Source organism: Cnephaeus nilssonii (genome assembly GCF_951640355.1).
Source record: "Cnephaeus nilssonii genome assembly, chromosome: 6".
In the NCBI taxonomy this organism is placed as follows: Eukaryota; Metazoa; Chordata; class Mammalia; order Chiroptera; family Vespertilionidae; genus Cnephaeus; species Cnephaeus nilssonii.
In genome coordinates, this window is record NC_137077.1 from 69504530 (window position 1) to 69523949 (window position 19420).

The following is a 19420-nucleotide window of genomic DNA, read 5'->3' on the forward strand; positions in this document are numbered from 1 at the left end:
TTCTGATTCGCTTATAACCTATCTTAACTTTATATGGGTATCTTCATAATTAGAAACATTTTATGTTATTATTTCTGTTCCATTTATTCTTCTCTGTTCTTTAGGAGCACCAATTTATAGATATATCACCTACATATTTGCTTTCTGTTTTCATATATATTTTTATTTCTATCCTCCATCTTTGTGTTCTGCAGATGACACCGGGCCTTTTATGTAATTAAACATAAGTTTGTAGCAGGTGCACCAATGTGGATCAAGCAACAGAATTCCACATGTTTGCATGGTGTCTATTCTGAAAACAATTGTAGTCTGTTGGGAAATAAATATTTTTTTAAAGCAGCATTAACCAAATATACACATGTCCATATTTTTAAATAGAAAGAAGTTGTTGTAAAACCAGGTTTGAAATAATCAAAGCAATTAGCCTGGATACAGATTCAGAAGCAGTCAGCTTAAAAACTTAGAAGATGTGTATTCCAAGGAAAAAGAGGCCAGTGGGGAAGGAAAGGGATCTGGGTTTGAGGAAAATGAATTGAATCTAAGGCTGGGCTCTTAAAAGAAGTAAATTATAATGTCCAAAAATATTTAGTAAAGAAAATTTTCTTTAATAGTTAAGAAAATACAGTCTGGCAGGTGGTGCCATTTTCTTTACTTCGTGAAAAGACAGCTAGATCACATTCCCAGCCTCCCTGCTGGCTGGGTATAGAGGAATCATCTGGTGGAGGATTCAGATGTCCAAAAGGTGGCAGAGCCGTAAGTGAAATGAGCCAGTGCCCCGAAATGACTGCCTGGAGGAAAGCTCTCCTCTAACCCTGCCAACACCCATCCAAGTACAGAGACACAGCTCCTGCCTTTCATAGCATGGAAATGGCAAGAAAAGGTCAGACTCAGCATATTTGAAAATGGAGCTAATAATACCTGTTGATAGATTTAACTTTAGGAGTAAATGGGATAGAATAATCAAGGATGATGCCTGTCTTTGAGCAATTGGATGAATGATGATTCCATTAAATCAAATAATGAAGATTTACAGAGGAGCAGAGCTTGAGGGAAGATCAAGTGTTCTGTTTCAGACACATTAGATGGAGAAAAAAAAATGCTTCATGAGAAAGACCTAGTCAGACTAAGTTCTAGTACAGCTTTCTAAGCAGCAGTGGGAACGGCAGGAATCAAGGTCCTGGGGCAGAAATGAGTCCTGAATGAGATTACCTTGTGAGAAAGTATGGAAAACAGAACAGAAGAGACCTAGGAACTAAGCCCAACATCACTAAGGCATTTTAACTTTAGGCAAAAGAGCTAGCAAAGGAGCATAAAGAGAGGCTAGTGAGGTAAGAAGGAAGCTAGAACTATGCTGGCAGATTTTTGAAATTTGTCTCATCTGTATCTTTTTATTATGTCTGAGATTTCTCTCTTTCCATGCTTTTCTGCAAACATCGAAATTCATAACCCAAAGATATATCATATGGTAATCATTTAGACATTTAGAATAGCTGTTTCAGTACATAAAGTGCAAACAGTGCATGTAACTCATTTGAAGTGATGACAATATGAAGAGCTATGTCAGTTTCACAAACACACAGTGACAACTGTATCGCATTCACTGCCTGGCCAACTGTGATTTTAAGACACCATCAGTGTTAAGATATATCTTGATTTCAGAGATGTTAAAATATGAAACGGCATGCATCTTAAAATTATGAAATGTAGTATATAGTGAAAAAAATATTTACAAAGCAATATGTACCCTTCCTTACTGTGTACAATAAAATAAAAACATGTTATATAAAATAATATTTTATTCACAGTTACATTCACAGTGAAACATTCTAATCTACCTCATATTTTAAAATATTGGTTGAAAAGCACTAAATCTGATTTTATGACCTATTAATAACCATGACTTGCAGTTTAAAAAATAATGCCAACTTAGAATACTCTATATAGATGTCTGGCAGTGAAAAGAAGGTATGAGGTAGGTGTGTAAAACTGAACAAAATCAATATTTTATAACTTTGGTTGCTAATGCATTTTCATAAGCTAAAGAAAGCCATCAATAAATAGAGAGTGATAGAATATATTAGAACATAAAAGGGATGGGGAAGAATTGAAAGAGCAAGTTCTATCTTGAAAAAGGCATGAGAGAATTATAAAAAGAGAAAATGTAGAAAAATTCTTAATATTGAAAATTTTATTCCTTTCTTGTTTAGTGTGGCTCATGAGGGTTTAATGAATTTTATTGAACATTCAAAGGATTTGTGGATTTATTTATGCTTTCCCATTCTTTTGTTTGTTTTCTGTTTCATTATTCTGAGACATTCAATCTCCCAAGTATTTTTTAGGAGGAAGGGTTGTGATATGTTATTGTTTTTGTTAAGATATCCAACATTCCTTTACCTTTAATACTACTTAATATTGAGGATATTTACAGTTATATATTTTTCTCAGATTACAATTTTTGCTGGACCTTAGGATCTCATAGGATATAGCCTCTTTCTTGTTCCTTTCAATTGATTATAATTTTAGTTCGTTTTAAAAGAATATGATTAACACTTGATACATATTCATGATAGAAAATTCAAAGGTATTGAGGAGAAAGTAATGTTTCCAAGCCTGCCTTCCAGTTATCTTCACCAATATTTATCCAAAATATATATTCTGTGCTTATACAAGAGTATATCAGTCTTTGTATGTGTGCCTATGTGTATCTTCATAATTCCAATAGGATCAAACTACACTTCCTGTGATGTACTGTAATTATTTTTACTTAATGATATGACTGGAAGTTTCCACATACTTTTAAATATTTACACAGTGTTTTTTTAATGAATGTGCAAATGTTTATTTAAGTATGCTTAAATTACTGCTCTCCTTTTGATGGGCATTTAGCTTATTATTTTAATTGCAGCCATAATTATTTGGGTAGACATGTTATTCTCACATGAGTTAATATCTGTAATATAATTTTATAGTCATGGAATTACCAGGTCAAAGATCATGTGTACCTTTAATTGGGTACATATTACTAATATCTATCATGGTCACACCATTTTTTATTACAAAATTATTTTCATATCAACATATGAAAGAGACTACTTTTCGCTAACATATTTTCAAACATTTTGCTATTTACTGCTATGAGTTCACTATATCTTTAATTTTCATCTCCTATTTTACATGAGTTTAGATATCTTTTTGTATGTTTCAGAATATTTTAATTTCATATTCTGGGATCTGACTGCTCCTATACATTTACTATTTTTCTCTTAAGTTACTGGACTTTTTTTCCAATTGCAAGGGTATCTTATATAAGTAAGAATATTAGCTCTTTCATGTTATGTCATTTACAATTATTTTCCCATTTTGATGTATTACTTTTGACCGTATATATACTGTAATTTATTTTTGCCAAATAGAAGTTTTTATCATAAAAAAGATATTGAAAAAAAATGGCGGCGGAATAGAGAGACGGGTCCCGAGCCTTGTATTGAGCAGAAAGAAAGAACAGCTGAGGGTCACACGGGGAGTATTTGTTGGCGAGTTAAGGGATAGATAAATTCCAGGAGAAGGTGGGGGACTGCTGGACGGGGTTCCCCTGACCAGGCAGGGCCCACTGCTGCTGGGTCCCCTCCCGGAGCTATGGGCTTGTACATGGAGACCACGCCATCTTGAGGGGGAAAGTGGATCTTATCAGAAGCTTGAAAAGCTTCAACTGCGGCAACCACCAAACAGCTGCGAGCCCCAGAACACCAGTTCCCACTTGGCACAAACAAGCGGATTCAGAGGAGATCTATACTCAACCATGGAAAGGAGAGAGAGAGAACTACATAACCAGACATCCGGAGAAGAGAGACCATGGGGAGACGAAGAAACAGCCCACATATGAAAGAAAAGCAGGCATCACCAGAAAACAAAGTAAACAAAATAGAGGCAAGCAACATGTCAGAGAAAGAATTCAGAGAAATTGTCATAAGGTGGCTGAAAAGAATGGAAGACAAATTCGACAATATGAGTAAGAACCAAGAGGAAATGAAGAAGAACCAAGAAGAAATGAAAAATGACATCGCTGCTGTAAAGAACTCAATAGAAAGCATCAAGAGGAGACTAGAAGAAGCAGAGGACCGCATCAGTGAGCTAGAAGACAAGGTGGGAAAAAATACCCAATTAGAGCAGCTTCTAGAAAAAAAAAATTAAAAAGCAGGAGGAGAGCCTAAGGGAACTTTGGGACAACACAATACAAAACAACATCCGCATAATAGAGGTTCCAGAAAGAGAGGAAACTGAGCAAGGAATAGAAAACCTATTTGAAGAAATAATGACAGAACACTTCCCTGATATAGGGAAGATAAAACCCACACAAATCCAAGAAGCTCACAGAGTCCCAAGCAAAATGAACCCCAAAAGACTGATGCCAAGACACATTATAATTAAATTGGCAAACACCAACGACAAAGTAAGAATCTTAAAAGCAGCCAAAGACAGAAAGCCACATACAAAGGAACCCCCATCAGAATAGCAACTGATTTCTCAACAGAAACTCATCAGGCCAGAAGGGAATGGAATGAAATATACAAAGTTATGCAAAGGAAGGGTCTGAATCCAAGAATACTGTACCCAGCAAGACTATCAATCAAAATTGAAGGTGAAATCAGGAGATTCACAGATAAAAAAAGGACTAAGGAAATTAATTACCACCAAACCAGCAATGCAAGAAATGCTAAAAGGTCTGCTGTAAAATATATATATATGAAGAGAAGAAGGAACACAGGGGTAAAGAATAAAAATGGCGACAAATAAGTACCTATCAATAATAACTTTAAATGTAAATGGATTAAATGTGCCAATCAAAAGACAAAGGGTAACGGATTGGATAAGAAAACAAGACCCATATATCTGCTGTCTGCAAGAAACCCACCTCAGAAAAAAGATGCACACAGACTGAGGGTGAAGGGATGGAAAAAGGTTTTCCAGGTGAATGAAAAAAAAAGCTGGGGTAGCAATACTTATATCTGACAAATTAGATCTCAAAGTGAAGGACATAACAAGAGATAAGGAAGGCTACTTCATAATACTAAAGGGAGCAATCCAACAAGAAGAAATAACTCAGGTAAACATACACACCCAAGAGGAACACCCAAATACATTAAAAAAAAAACTTCTGGAGGATATTAAGGGAGAGATTAACAGCAATACACTCATAGTAGGAGACTTTATTATCCCACTATCACCATTCGACAAATCTTCTAAACAAAAAATCAGCAAAGAAACATCAATCCTAAATAACTCATTAGACCAGATGGAAATAATTGACATCTTCAGAACATTTCACATCAAAGCCACAGAATATACATTCTTCTCAAGTGCACATGGGTCATTTTCAAATATGGACCATATGCTGGGACCTAGGAAAAGTCTCTTTAAATTCAAGAAGATAGAAATCATGCCAAGCATCTTCTGAGATCACAGTGGCATAAAACTGGAGATCAACTACAATAAAAACAATTCAAAGAAATCAAACACATGGAGACTAAACAGCATGCTATTAAACAAGGACTGGGTCACCAGAGAGATCAAGGAAGAAATAAAAAACATCATGGCAACAAATGACAATGAAAACACAACAATCCAAAATCTATGGGACACAGCGAAAGCAGTCTTGAGAGGGAAGTTCATAGCTCTACAAGCCTCCTGCGAAAAACAAGAAACAATGGTAATAAATTACCTAACCCTACAACTCAAAGAGTTAGAAAGAGAGTAACAAGAAAAGCCCAGTGTATTTCCCAGACATTTTCTTTCTTCCCTTTCCATGAAAGCTTCCCAGTCCTCTCTTCCCTTGTAAGATAATCAGCTCCCCACTACTGGTCATGTCCTGGCAGAGGCTGGCTATGGCTATTTCACAATCTGTTCAGGATATAGGCTAGATGATGTTCAAGGCCTCTTCCAACTCCCACATTCTATGAGGGCAATGGAGGAAGCCAAGCTTCCCTGCCACCCTGGCCGGCCAAGGCCTACACTCAAGGCTACAAAGTTTCAATTATAGAAGATGAATAAACCCCAGATAACAGTGCCACTTCTTGGATCACTGGGGGGCATGGCCGGCCTGAAAACCACCACAGACCCCTCGCCCAGGCTGCCCCACACCACAAGGGAACCCCCACCTTGATTTGGGACACTCTTTAGGGCCAACCAGCTGGCCCCCACCCATGCAGCAGGCCTCTATCCTATCTAATAAAAGAGTAATATGCAAATTGTCCATCACTCCAACACACAAGATGGCTGCCCCCATGTGGACGCAAGATGGCCGTGACAAGATGGCCAGCAGGGGTGGGGGGTTTGGAAGGACCAGACCTGCAGTGGAGAGCAGTTGATGGGGGACCAGGCCGGCAGGGGAGGGCAGTTAGGGGTGACCAGGCCTGCAGGGCAGGGCAGTTAGGGGCAATCAGGCTGGCAGGGGAGCAGTTAGGCATCAATCAGGCTGTCAGGGGAGTGATTAGGGGGTAATCAGGCTGGCAGGCAGAAGCGATTAGGGGCAATCAGGAAGGCAAGCAGTTGGGAGCCAGAAGTCCTGGATTGTGAGAGGGATGTCCAACTGCCCGTTTAGGCTCGATCCTACCTGGATCGGGCCTAAACAGGCAGTCAGACATCCCTTGAGGGGTCCCAGATTGGAGAAAGTGCAGGCTGGGCTGAGGGACACCCCCCCCATGCACAAATTTTGTGCACTGGGCCTCTAGTAATAACATAAAACTGAAATTTAAAAAACCCATGACTCCAGGAATAGGTGACTGAACAATTAATTTACTGCACATTATTATGCAACCATTGAAAAGATTGGTGTCTTTCTCTGTGTACTAATATGGAAAAGTCTCACTTATTAGATGAAAAAAGCAAGATGCAGAACAATAATAGGTAAGATTGAGGCTTTTTGTTACAGCAGCTAACATTATTGGGGAATGTAGTGATTCAAAGGATAGAAGTAAGAAATGTCTGTTTGATGGGTAGTTCTGTTCCACGAGTAATTTAAACACCCAGGTTGTCCCCATCTTGTTTCTTCACAGATATGAACTAGCTCAAGCTTATAATACAGGAAAAGAAACATGTTGGCAGTTTGATCATCTCCTAAAGCACCAGTGGGAAGTGGTACACATCACTGCCACTTCCATTTCATTGGATATAAAATTGATCAGCCCTAGCCGGTTTGGCTCAGTGGATAGAGCATTGACCTGGGGACTGAAGGGTCCCAGGTTCGATTCTGGTCAAGGGCACATGCCTGGGTTGCGGGCTTGATCCCCAGTAGGGGGCGTGCAGGAGGCAGCCAATCAATGATTCTCTCTCATCGTGGATGTTTTTATCTCTCTATCCCTCTCCCTTCCTCTCTGAAGTCAATAAAAATATATTTAAAAATAAAATTGATCAAATAGCCATATATAAATTGCAAGGGAAGTTGGGGAATACAGTGTGGGAAATATAGCTTATCATTAATATGCCAAGCTAAAATACTTTTATATCAGTATTTCAAAAGATATTTAGATTGACAGCTAGCAGTCTTTATCACAAATATGTAAGTACTAAGAATTTTTGTGAAAAAAAATTTTCTGGAAAGAATAGAAACTGTTAACAGAAGTTATCTTTGGAGAGAAAGATGAAAAGCTGAAGATAGAGACATTTTTCCTCTTTAAGGTTGCCTTTTTCTGCTTCCTTCTTTCTATCATATACTTAGAAATATTATACATTTATTACTTTTATTTTATTTATTTACTTTTATAGCAACAGAGGATATCTAGATTGATATTGGAGAAGAATTTAAGAGATGTTTAGAAGATATTAGTAACAGGATTTGGAGGTAATTAGGTGTATTTGGAGGTCAAGTAATGAGAGACAGGAAATAGTCAAGGAATTTCTCAGATTATGACTCAGTCATAAATAGTATTGCCATTAACTGCAATGAGGAACACTAACTCTCCTGGGAGGGAAGATGATGAGTTCCATTTGGGACAAAATGAACTTGAGTTGGCTGTAAAATTCTCACTTAGCAAGCAGGTGGTTATATGGATTAGAAGCTAATGATGAGGCATTGCATAGGACAAACATTTGGAGTGCCTGTGGTGATTGAAATCATGGGAGTAGATGGGATTGTCTGTGAGAGAGTACTGAGGGAAAAGGGAAGAGGACTTCTAGAATATCATGCCAACATTAAAGGGCAGTTAGAGGAAGATAAAATGACAGGGGCCACCTAAGAAGAATGGCCAGACAGAAGAAAAAAAAAAAAACACAACAAGAATATGGTATCATAGTAGGCATGGGGGGAGGGGAATGTTTTCAGAAGGAAAATTTGTCTAAAATTTCAAATTCTAAGAGGTCAAGCAAAATAAAGATTTAAAAATATCAGATTTAAAGAGAACTTCATTGATAAGCACAGGAAGAGCCGTTTATGTGGAGTGAAGTGATGCCAGGTTGTAATGACTCAAAGACTATTTTTTCTTTTGTTTTTAAAGTCGGAATGATGTGGGTATATTTAAATGTTGACATGAAGTATGTAATATAGTATGTAATATAGAATAAAAGTAATTATTTATAAAGAATAAAGACATACAAGAGATTAACCTTAGAAAGAAGGAGAAGCAGTTCTTTAGTTTTATTAGAAGAAAAAAAAAAGGAAAGATGGGGTGGGTATATTTGTCATATTTAGTGACCAAAAAAACATCTCAAGCTGCAATCTAAAGTACATTATGTTTCTCTGTGAAGTAAGGCAGAGCATGTCCTGAGAATAAGACTTTGAAGATGGGGTTTAGAAGATTGGGAAGGTTTGAAATAGTTATTATGGAAAGTGAGAGGAATCTGAGTAGGGAACCATAGATTCTTTACCTCATTTAATGATTTTGCTCCAGCAGCACCCAGTTGCCCTGAAGCAGATATGGAACATTCACACAGTAAGATGCCTTCATTTTTTCCAAGACTGGGGTTTAATCAGGTGTCTGTAAAGGAAAATAGTGTACGAGAGTTTCAGGTTTGTAGCTGAACATGCAAATATGAGAATATGCAGAGACCTAAGCTAAATAGAGAAGAGACAACAGGGTGGATAGGGAGAAAATAGACCTGCAGTACCAGTGAAATGAATGGACAAGTAAATAAGTGAACAATCTGGAAGGACAGGAGGTTGCAGGCAGTGAGTGTAATTTGTGATTTAAAAAAAAAAAAAATTATTGATTTCAGAGAGGAAAGGAGAAGGAGAGGGAAAGATAGAAACATCAATTATGAGAATCATTGATCAGCTGCCTCCTGCATGCCTCCCACTGGGGATCGAGCCAGCAACCCTGGCATGTGCCCTTGACCAGAATTGAACCCAGGGCCCTTCAGTCCAAAGACTGATGCTCTACCCACTGAGCCAAACCAGCTAGGGCTGTAATTTGTGATTTTGTGAGTTCAGAGATGGAGCAGTTTTAGGGGATAACAAGGTCCAGAGTGTGGCTACAAAATGCCAATTATAGTAACAGAGAGACCAAGTTATTGGGCAAATCATCCGTAAGCATATTGTAATCATCTGCGTCCCAAATTCTAAGACAATGGCACAATTTTGATTGAAAGGAAGATTGTGAATCAGGGGTCAAAATGAGGAAGGAGGCATGATCAGAAAGAAGATAGTACCTTGGGGCAGATTAGAGGATGGTACAGCAAAATAACACCACCCTCGAAGGAGTTTTGTCAGTGTTTAACTGTGGTCCCTAGTCCTTTAGTTCCAAGCAGTGGAAGTGAAGGAGATATGACCAACTGAGTTTTACAGAAAGTGATACAAAGTAACATAGCTTTGCACATAAAGGGATAATTTGAGGCAGAAAACAACAGGATTCGTGCTTCTCTTGAACTTGAAATAAGTCTAGAAAATAGTCATAGAGTTTTGGCAAAGATAAATACATTAGGTGTATCAGAAGGAGACCCAAATAGGATCTCTAAAAGATAATCTTCCTTGCTGTTTATTGCATTGTATTTTTCTCTAGCTTACTGGGATAGATTCTTTAAATCTTCTTGGGAGACCTATAGATGTCCAGGTGTACCAGTAAACTAGAAGCCAGCTTTGTGGTATTTCTCAATGATATATGGAAGAGTGAAAGTGAAAGCGGTTGTTGTATGTGGTATAACTTCTGGCTTTATCAGACGGAAAGATCAACATCTGTTTGATCTTCTCTTGCCATTGTTCTATGGACAATGTACAGTTATGTGAGTCTGTACTTGGAGAACTTTGAAGAGAAGAATCTGCTTACAAATTGTAATTGCTAGATTGTCAAACCATGGAGTTGAATTACTTCCTTCATGAATAAAGTGGTGGCAGAAATGGGTCTAGTGTAAGCAATGAAAGTTTCCATCACCACCAGAGTTGTGTTTTCCTTCTGAAACAATATAGTTCTACTATAAAATTTGAATAATGGTCTTCTAATGAACTTTGGGTTGAACATAGATAAGGTTACCCAATAGGCCAGCTAGACAACATGTCCTTATCTAGGACATGGACCCACGTCTTATAAGTTGCAATATACTGAAGGTAAGGCCAGATATGAGTCTAAGAAAAGTTCTAGGGACTTATATGCCTAATGTTTGTTTTCATAGCTTCTAATACACACTGAGTAAATAAGCAATCCTATTTAATGATCAGTATCAATGACCCCCTCCCCTCACTGAAAAATATCTTTTTCCTACCTATCTCCTCTATCTTTCTTATCCTAGATCTTTTATATAAGCTTCCCAATTCCTATCTACTTTTGGGCCTCTTTGTCTTACTTAGCTTTGAGGAATTGATGTAATAGTTTCTCAATTCTCCCCTCTGGTCTATACAATGGGTTAAACCAACTTGATAAAATTCCATTTAAATTTATTTACTTGTTTATATATTTATGTATTTTTCATGTAGATCTCAAAGTAATCCATGCAGCTAGGTCTTTGAGACAATAGACATTTCAGGATTTTTCAAACTCTTCAGAAAATTAATACAACTTCTTATACAAGTGTGCCAAACAGAAAGCAGTTAATTACAAAGCATTCTGTAATATCCATTTTTTCAAGGAAAACTTTGCTACAAACTAAGATAAAATAAGCTTTAAAACTCAATCATTTTTAAATTACAATATTTTCTTTCAAGGATATCGGAATTTACTTCAAAAGAGACTTTTGAGGGGGGGAAGAAAGATTGCATCTCCAATTTGAGTACTTCCTTGAGTCCTTTTTTTTAATTATATCACCTTTATAAACTGATAAAAAATTGTTAATTATATTACTTAAATAATATAAAATTTGAGACTTTTTCTAAATAAATATTTTCTTCTTTTTTTGTAGAGCAACTCTAAGGAGAAGGCCTTATCAACAAGGAGTAGTTTGTTCTCAATGTAGCAAAAATGACAGATGCACAGATTTTCTATGCAGTAAGACAAAGAAAGTAACTTTAACACGGAAAAAAAAAAAAAAAAAAAGCCCATAGTGCTTAGGATGAACACTAGTTTTCCATTATCATGTTAATATAGTTCCTTTGACCAGAATAGTATTATATTATCAAAGGATGGTTGAAACAGTATCATCTTTAGATTTTTCTAAACTGCACAGCCTTTTATGCCCACTTTTACCTCTATTCCTGCCCTCAAGGACATACCAGAATGTCTGAAAGAAGAAATGAAAACTAATAGCTATATCCTGAAAAAGCTTCACAATTAATTCCTGAAAGAGCAGCCTTTTTTTAAATGACTGCTCTAAAAGATAAGCTATTTCAAAAGAGAAAAGAAGTAATTTGCAGTATTTTTCTTAGGAATGTTTCCTCTATAAACTCCTAGAGTATGACTTTCACCAAAAAGAAGAGATTAATGGAAAAGCAAAATGATTCATTGAAAGAATTACCAGAAACATTGAATCTTTATTTATAGATAAAGACCAAAATAAATCTAAAGCTTATAATTACAAAGCAAAATATAAATTTGATAACTTTAGGAGATATACAAGTGATGTAATTAATAAAACTTGGGAGGAGAAGAGAGAGGTAGGAAAAAAATATGCTTAATTTCTTCCTCTTTTAGAGCTAGAGGCCAAAAGATATCATTTAAAGCTGATAAATCAAACAAGAGAGATGTGGAGGATCCAAGATGGTGCAGATTAGGTGGAAGCTACACTTACATCTTCCCAGGACCACACTGGAATTACAACCTAAGTATAGAAAAATAATCCTGAATAGCCAACTGGAGACTAGCTGGAGAGAAACCTTAAAATCAACGATTTACAGAAGAGGCCAGTGAGACTGGTAGGAGGCGTGGAAGCACAAAAGGGCTGGATAGACACTCACAGTCAGCAGCTGTGTGGTGGGGAGGTCCCCCTGAGAAGTTTGGGGTGTAAACCCCAAGAGGGTCTCCCCAGCCAAGAGCTCCAGAACCAGGAAAGGAACCCACACAACATCTGTCTGTGAAAAGCAGTGGTTGTGTTATTGTCCACCAGGGAGAGACAGCTAGAAACAGAAGTAAACTCTTAAGGGGCCAACACAAAAAAATTTCATTCATAGCCACTCACCTTGGGCTCTGGTGGAGGGAGTGCAGAGTGGACTAGAGGTGCATGAGGAGGGTCTGGAGTTGGTGGCAAGAGAACTGAGAGGTCGCCGCTGGGATCCCTGTGGTAAGCCATTTCCCCATACTGAATGAGCCATCTTTCTCAGGCAGAGTATTCCCCTCCATGGGACATCAGCCTGGGAGAAAGCAATAGCCCCACCCTGAGCCTACACCCTGGTGAGGAGTACAACTAAAGGATCTTTAAGTGAGCCTAACAGACAGACTCCAGGCAGAGGCTGATCTCTGGATGTGTTGAGGCTTCTGCTGATCTGCCCCTGACCCAGTGCTAGTCAAAACAGACCTTGGTGGACAGCTTGGTCTTTCCACGTGCACCCAGGCCCAGAAGAAGGAGCCACAATCTGTGGATCACTGATAGCTCCAAACAGTTTGCCCAGGGCCAGTCATAGACAACAGCTGGCATTGGCCAGCACCAGAGTCCTTCCGAAGAGGCCCAGAACCAACACACCCAGTGGCCAGCTTCAGACAACAACAGAGTATGATCCAATAAGCTTCACCAGCAGCATATCCATAGGAAGATCTCAGCAGGACAAAAACCTGCTGAGGTACGTTCCACTCTAGGTGATCAGCACCTGCACAAAAGCTTGCACGCTGTGTTGGTGGTTGGGCCTCACAGTCAGATAGCCTAGGGTCAATCCCACACACAAACTGGCTAAGAGCAATCAAAACTTAATTACAAAAGGAGGGCCCACATAACATGCACAAGGGGAATCCTTAGTGCATCCAGATCAGGTGATCAGGAAGAGTCCATCACTTGGTCCCACGGGTCACCTACTACATAAGGCAACACTGGGATTCACAGCAGATCTACATAATACATAGAAACAAAAAAGAAAATGCAGCAAAAAAGGAGAGACAAAGAAAGAAGCCCCAAATGAAAAATAAGAGAATTCTCCAGAAGATCTAATTGAAATGAGGGTGAGCAATTAATCAAATATAGAGTTCAGAGTAATGATTATAAGGATGCTCAACAACATGACAAAATTCATTGACATGTGCACATAAAAAGGACAGATTTTACTATATGTTAATTACAACCTGGCTTTAAAAAGAGACCACCTAAAATATACAATCAATGCTAACTAACATTTGCATACTCTTGGAAAAAAGATACCAGAAATATAAAAGAATGTAGAATAAAGAATAGCATAAAGGATTAAAGGTATGGGATGGGGAAAACCCAAAGATCAGGAATGCTTGACATACAAAAACACTGGAAGAAACTTCTCAAAGACCAAAGGGTAAAAAATACAAGAATCAATGAAACCAAGAGCTGGTCCTTTGAAAAGATAAACCTTTAACCAGACTCATCAGTTCCCAAATAAATAAAGGGCCCAAATAACATCAGAAATGAAAAAGAGAAGTAACAAATGATACCAAAGACATACAAGGAATTGCAAGAAAGTATTATGAACAACTATATGCCAACAAATTGGACAACCTAGATGAAAATGAATAAATTCCTATAAACATACAGTCTTCTAAAACTGAATCAGGAAGAATCAGAAAACCTGAATAGACAGATTGCAACCCATGAAATTGAAGCAGTAATAGAAAAACTCACTACAAATATAAGTCCTGGACCAGATGACTTCACAGGTAAATTACACCAAACATTCAAAGAAGAACTAACATTTATCCTTTTCAAACTATTCTGAAAAATTCAAGAGAAGGAAAAACTCCCATGCTCATTTTACAAGGCCAGCATGATTCTAATTCCAAAACCAGATAAAGAGACAACAAAGAAAGAAAATTATAGGCTAATATCCCTGATGAACATAGATGTTAAAATCCTCAGGAAGATATTAGCAAACCGGATCCAGCAATACATATAAGAGAACATTTATTTGGAAAATCACGAGGTAGAAGAAGTTATTCATAGAAGAAATGGGCTTAGGAAACAAGTTATAGAGGTAAATGAAGGCCCTATGACCTAGGGAGTGAGGAAGGTAAAGAGGGGAAGATGGGAAATGAAAGGGAGAGGGCAGAAGGGAAAGGCTTAGGCATGCTCCCAGGAGGGAAAGCCAATCCAACACCCATTTATGATAAAAACTTTCAGCAATGTGGGAATAGAGGAAACATACCTCAATGTAATAAAGGCCATATATGACAAACCCTCAACCAACATCATACTCAGAGGGCAAAAACTAGTAGTGTTTCCTTTAGGATCAGGAAAAATACAGGGATGTACATTTTCATATTCTTATTCAACATAGTGCTGGAAGTACTATGGACAGGTACATGCAAAAATAAGAAACTAGACCACCAACTTACACCATACTCAAAATAGATAAAAGACTTAAATATAAGTCACGAAACCATAAAAATCCTAGAAGAAACCATAGGCAGCAAAATCTCAGATATCTCACAAAGCAGTATGTTTGCCAATATATCTCCTAGGGTAAGGGAAACTAAGGAGAAAATAAACAAATGGGACTACATCAAAATAAAAAGCTTCTGCACAGCAAAAGAAACAACAAAATTAAAAGGGAGCCCACTGTATGGAAAAACATTTGTCAATGATTTATCTGATAAGGAGTTAATTTCCAAAATATATAAGGAACTCATACCACTTAACAAAAGACAAAAATTGAATTAAAAATAAGCAAAGGGCCAAAATGGATATATAGGTGGCCAAAAGACATATGAAAAAATGCTCAGTCACTAATCATCTGAGAGATGCAAATCAAAACAACAATGAGGTATCATCTCACACCTGTCAGAATGGCTATCATCAACAAATCCACAAATGACAAATGCTGGCGAGGTTGTGGAGAAAAGGGAACCCTAGTACACTGCTGGTGGGAATGCAGACTGAAACAGCCACTGTGGAAAACAGTATGGAGTTTCCTCAAAAAATTAAAAATGGAACTGCCATTGGACCCAGTGACCTCACATCTAGGAATATATCTTAAGAAACCTGAAATACCAATCAGAAAGAATATATGTACCTCTATGCTCATAGCAGTGCAATTTATAATAGCTATTATCTGGAAACAGCCCAAGTGTCCATCAGCAGATGAGTGGATAAAAAAAACAGTGGTACATTTACACAATGGAATACTATCTATATACACTGAGTGGCCAGATTATTATGACCACCTGATGTTTGTAGGCAAATTAGCCATATACTGCATCGTATGGAACATGGAAGCCGAAGGCCTGTTCGAACACCTTTGCTGTCTGTAGTTACCAAGATAAAACATCTCCAATTCGCACAGGGACACAAGGATTGGACAGTCGAGCATTGGGAAAAAGTCATATGGTCTGATGAATCACGTTTCCAGTTGCATCATGCAGATGGCAGAGTGAGAATTTGGCAGAAACAGCATGTAAGCATCCACCCCACATGCATGAGTACAACCTTTCAAGCTGGTGGGGGCAGTGTTATGGTTTGGAGCATGTTTTCCTGGCACGATTTGGGCCCTTTAATCCGTATGGAACAACGTCTGAATAACACAACATACCTAAGTATCGTTGCTGATCAAGTTCATCCCAATGGAGATGGCTTCTTCCAACAAGACAATGTGCTATGCCACGGTGGTAATATTGTGCAGGAGTGGTTTCAAGAACATGAGGGAGACTTTACCTTGCGTAGGTGGCCCCCACAATCACCAGATCTCAATCCAATTGAGCATTTGTGGGACGAAGTTAAAAGAGCCATCAGGCAGCTGGTTCCACAGCCATCAAATCTCACAGAACTGGACAGTGCTATTCATCAGGCATGGTGTCAGATTTCTTGCATCACCTTTCGACATCTTGTGGAGTCAATGCCAAGAAGAATCACCGCAGTATTGAAGGCAAAAGGTGGCCCAACAAAGTACTGATGGGGTGGTCATAATAATCTGGCCACTCAGTGTATATAAAAGCCTAAGCGACCACTAAGATGGAATGACTGGAACAACCGGTCGCTATGATGCACACTGACCACCAGGAGGCAGACGCTCAATGCAAGATCACCGATGGGGCTTGCTAACCAACTTCCTGGTCCCTCGCCCTGGCTGGCAGGCCCCAATCTCCCAATCGGGGCTGGGCCTCCAGGCTGGGACGGTGAACTGGGGGTGGGTGGTGGCAGATGCAGCCCATTTCTCAGGGGGGTCGAGGACCAGCTCCCTCCTTGGGGCTGGTGGCCAACCTCTCAGGTCCCTCCCTCTGTTCCTCCTCCCAGCCAGCAGGCCCTGATTGGGGCCTGCTGGCCAACCTCCCAGTCCCTACCCCTGGCCAGCAGGTCCTGATCACCCAATCAGGACCAGGCCCAGGGCTAGGACAGGGAACCGGGGTGGGTGGTGGTGAACGCAGGCAGCGAGGGAAGGAGGAAAGGGGGAGGCAAGGAGGCGGGGAACTGTGCAGTGGAGGCGCATGGGCAGCAAGGGAAGGAGGAGGCAGGAAGGCGGGGAACCTAATTGGCCCTGACCACCAGCCAGGCCTAGGGACCCAACCTGTGCACGGATTTCATGCACTGGGCCTCTAGTGCAGCTATAAAGAAGAAGGATCTCTTACCCTTTGAAATACCATGAAGCAATAGTCAGAGAAGAATAAGTGTAAGTATCATATGATCTCACTCATATGTTGAATCTAATGAAGTAAACTGATAAACAAAATAGATCCAGAGACATAGAAGCATGGAACAGACTGACGAATCTCAGAGGGATGGTGGGGGGAGGGGAAGAGCTTATCCAAAGAACTTAAATATATATATGCATAACCCATGGACACAGACAATAGTGTGGGGAAGGCCGGGGGGGGGCAGGTTAGAGGGGGTCAAGGGGAGAAAAGGGGACATCTGTAATACTTTCAACAATAAAGATAATTTTTTTTAAAAAAACAACATAAACACAAACATATAGATCAATGGAGCAAAATAGAGAGCCCAGAAATAAACCCATCCCCAACATTACTAATCATCAGAGAAAGGAAAATTAAAACCATGAGATATCACCTCACACCTATCATCAATAAATCAACAAACAAGGGTTGTCAAGGATGTGGAGGAAAGAGAACCCTTGTACACTGTTGGTAGGAATGCAGATTGGTGCAGCCACTGTGCAAAGCAGTATGGAGTTACCTCAAAAGAAAAGAAAAAAAAAAAAGGAACTGCCTTATGACCCAGCAATTCTACCTCTGGAAATTTAGCTGAAGAAACCCAAGACACTAATTTAAAAGAATATATGTTAATTGCAGTGTTATTTATAGTAGCCAATATTTGGAAGCAGCCCAAGTGTCCATCAGAAGATGAGTGTATAAAACGGCTATGGTAGACTGGCCAGCATGGCTCAGTGGTTGAGCATCGACCTATGAACCAGGAGGTCACAGTTCGATTCCCGGTTGGGGCACATGCCCGAGTTGCAGACTCAATCCCCAGTGTGGGGTGTGCAGGAGGCAGCCGATCAATGATTATCTCTCATCATTGATGTTTCTCTCTCTCCCTCTCCCTTCCTCTTTGAAATCAATAATAAAAATATATGGAAAAGAAAAGCTATGGTACCTTTACACAATGGTATACTATTCAGCTGTAAAAAAGAAGAAAATTTTATCCTTTGTGTTAGCATGGATGGACCTGGATAACATTATGCTAAGTGAAATAAGTCAGTCAGAAAAAAACAAGTTCCATATGATTTCACTCATATGTGGAGTTTAATGAACAAACTGAACTAATAAGCAAAATAGAGACAGGCTCAGAGATAGAAAGCAGGCCGGCAGCTTGGAAGGAGGGTTGTTAGTTGGGGAGTGGAGGGATTGAGAAAAAAAGAAAGAAAAAGAACTCATGGACACAGACAACAGTATGGTGATTATTGCAAGGGGGTGTGGAGGGAGGTGGAAGAGTGTAGAGGGCAGATAAGTGGTGATGGAAAAAAAAAACAAGAGATGTAAATATAAATGTACTTAAATATTTGATCAAGTGCAAAAGTAAAAGAAGAATGTAATCAATAAAAATTGCTGATGAGAAATGAAGGAAGATGCAAAAAAGAAATGTACTAATTACATCACTGCTTATTCTAAGCAATCAATAGATATACACAGAATAAAGCTGAAAAAAATATAGACTATATAGTAATTTTTTTTAAATGAGCTGTAAAATAGAAACGTTTACATAAAATACATAGTAATAAATATGACCAAGCACACAAGGTTGAAATAACCTCAAAAATCCGGCAGAAGTTCGGTTCATCTCACAGGTGCCGGAATAGTGATTTCTAAATTTTTCTCTAAGGGTTTTATCATTGCAAGACAAGCCCCAGGTTGCCACTGTGCCCTCTGTGTGTGAGCGCTCATTTAGCCTCCCACTCTTTTTCCTAGTGGAATCCAGGAAAGGTTATCTGACTTTCTATGCCCAGGTGAGCAGAGGAAAGAAAATTTATTTCCTGAAAGGTATTATGACAGCTTTGGGCTAGATAGCAAAAACCAAACTATAGAGTTAACTTTGCCAGCTAGGAAATGAAGAGCAACTGAAAGCTTCTGAAAATAAAGATTCAATGAGGAAAGTGAGTAGATTCTGATGATTAATTTGCAATGATCAGTGTAGGGGAGAGATGAAAATAAGAGATGTTGTAGAGTCCTACATTACTGATCCTATAACAATCTTGAGAAAGCAAACATGATTTATATATGACATGATTTAGAGACAGAATTAATTCTGGAATTCACATCTCTTCCTATACTTTCATGTTCTCTGTAGCAGGCCAGACTGACTTTACTAAAAGAAGATATATTGGACTTTATGGTTGGGTATTGGTAGGACAGCAGAAATCAAATATAATAATAGTATGATGCCTGAGAGCTAGGAAAATGATGTCATTATTTTTGGAAAAATTATTTTATATTTTAGAGAAAGACAA

General features: G+C 38.7%; 1 protein-coding gene across 1 annotated transcript in view; it reads left to right on the forward strand.

Moving 5' to 3' along the window:
• GLIPR1L2 (GLIPR1 like 2) overlaps nt 1-19420 on the forward strand; it is a gene marked incomplete at both ends in the record, with an annotated part of 37052 nt that overhangs the window by 17164 nt on the left and 468 nt on the right. The window contains one exon of the mRNA XM_079775474.1: nt 11320-11405. Coding sequence (XP_079631600.1) covers nt 11320-11405 — 86 coding nt within the window. The remainder of the gene's footprint in view (nt 1-11319; nt 11406-19420) is intronic.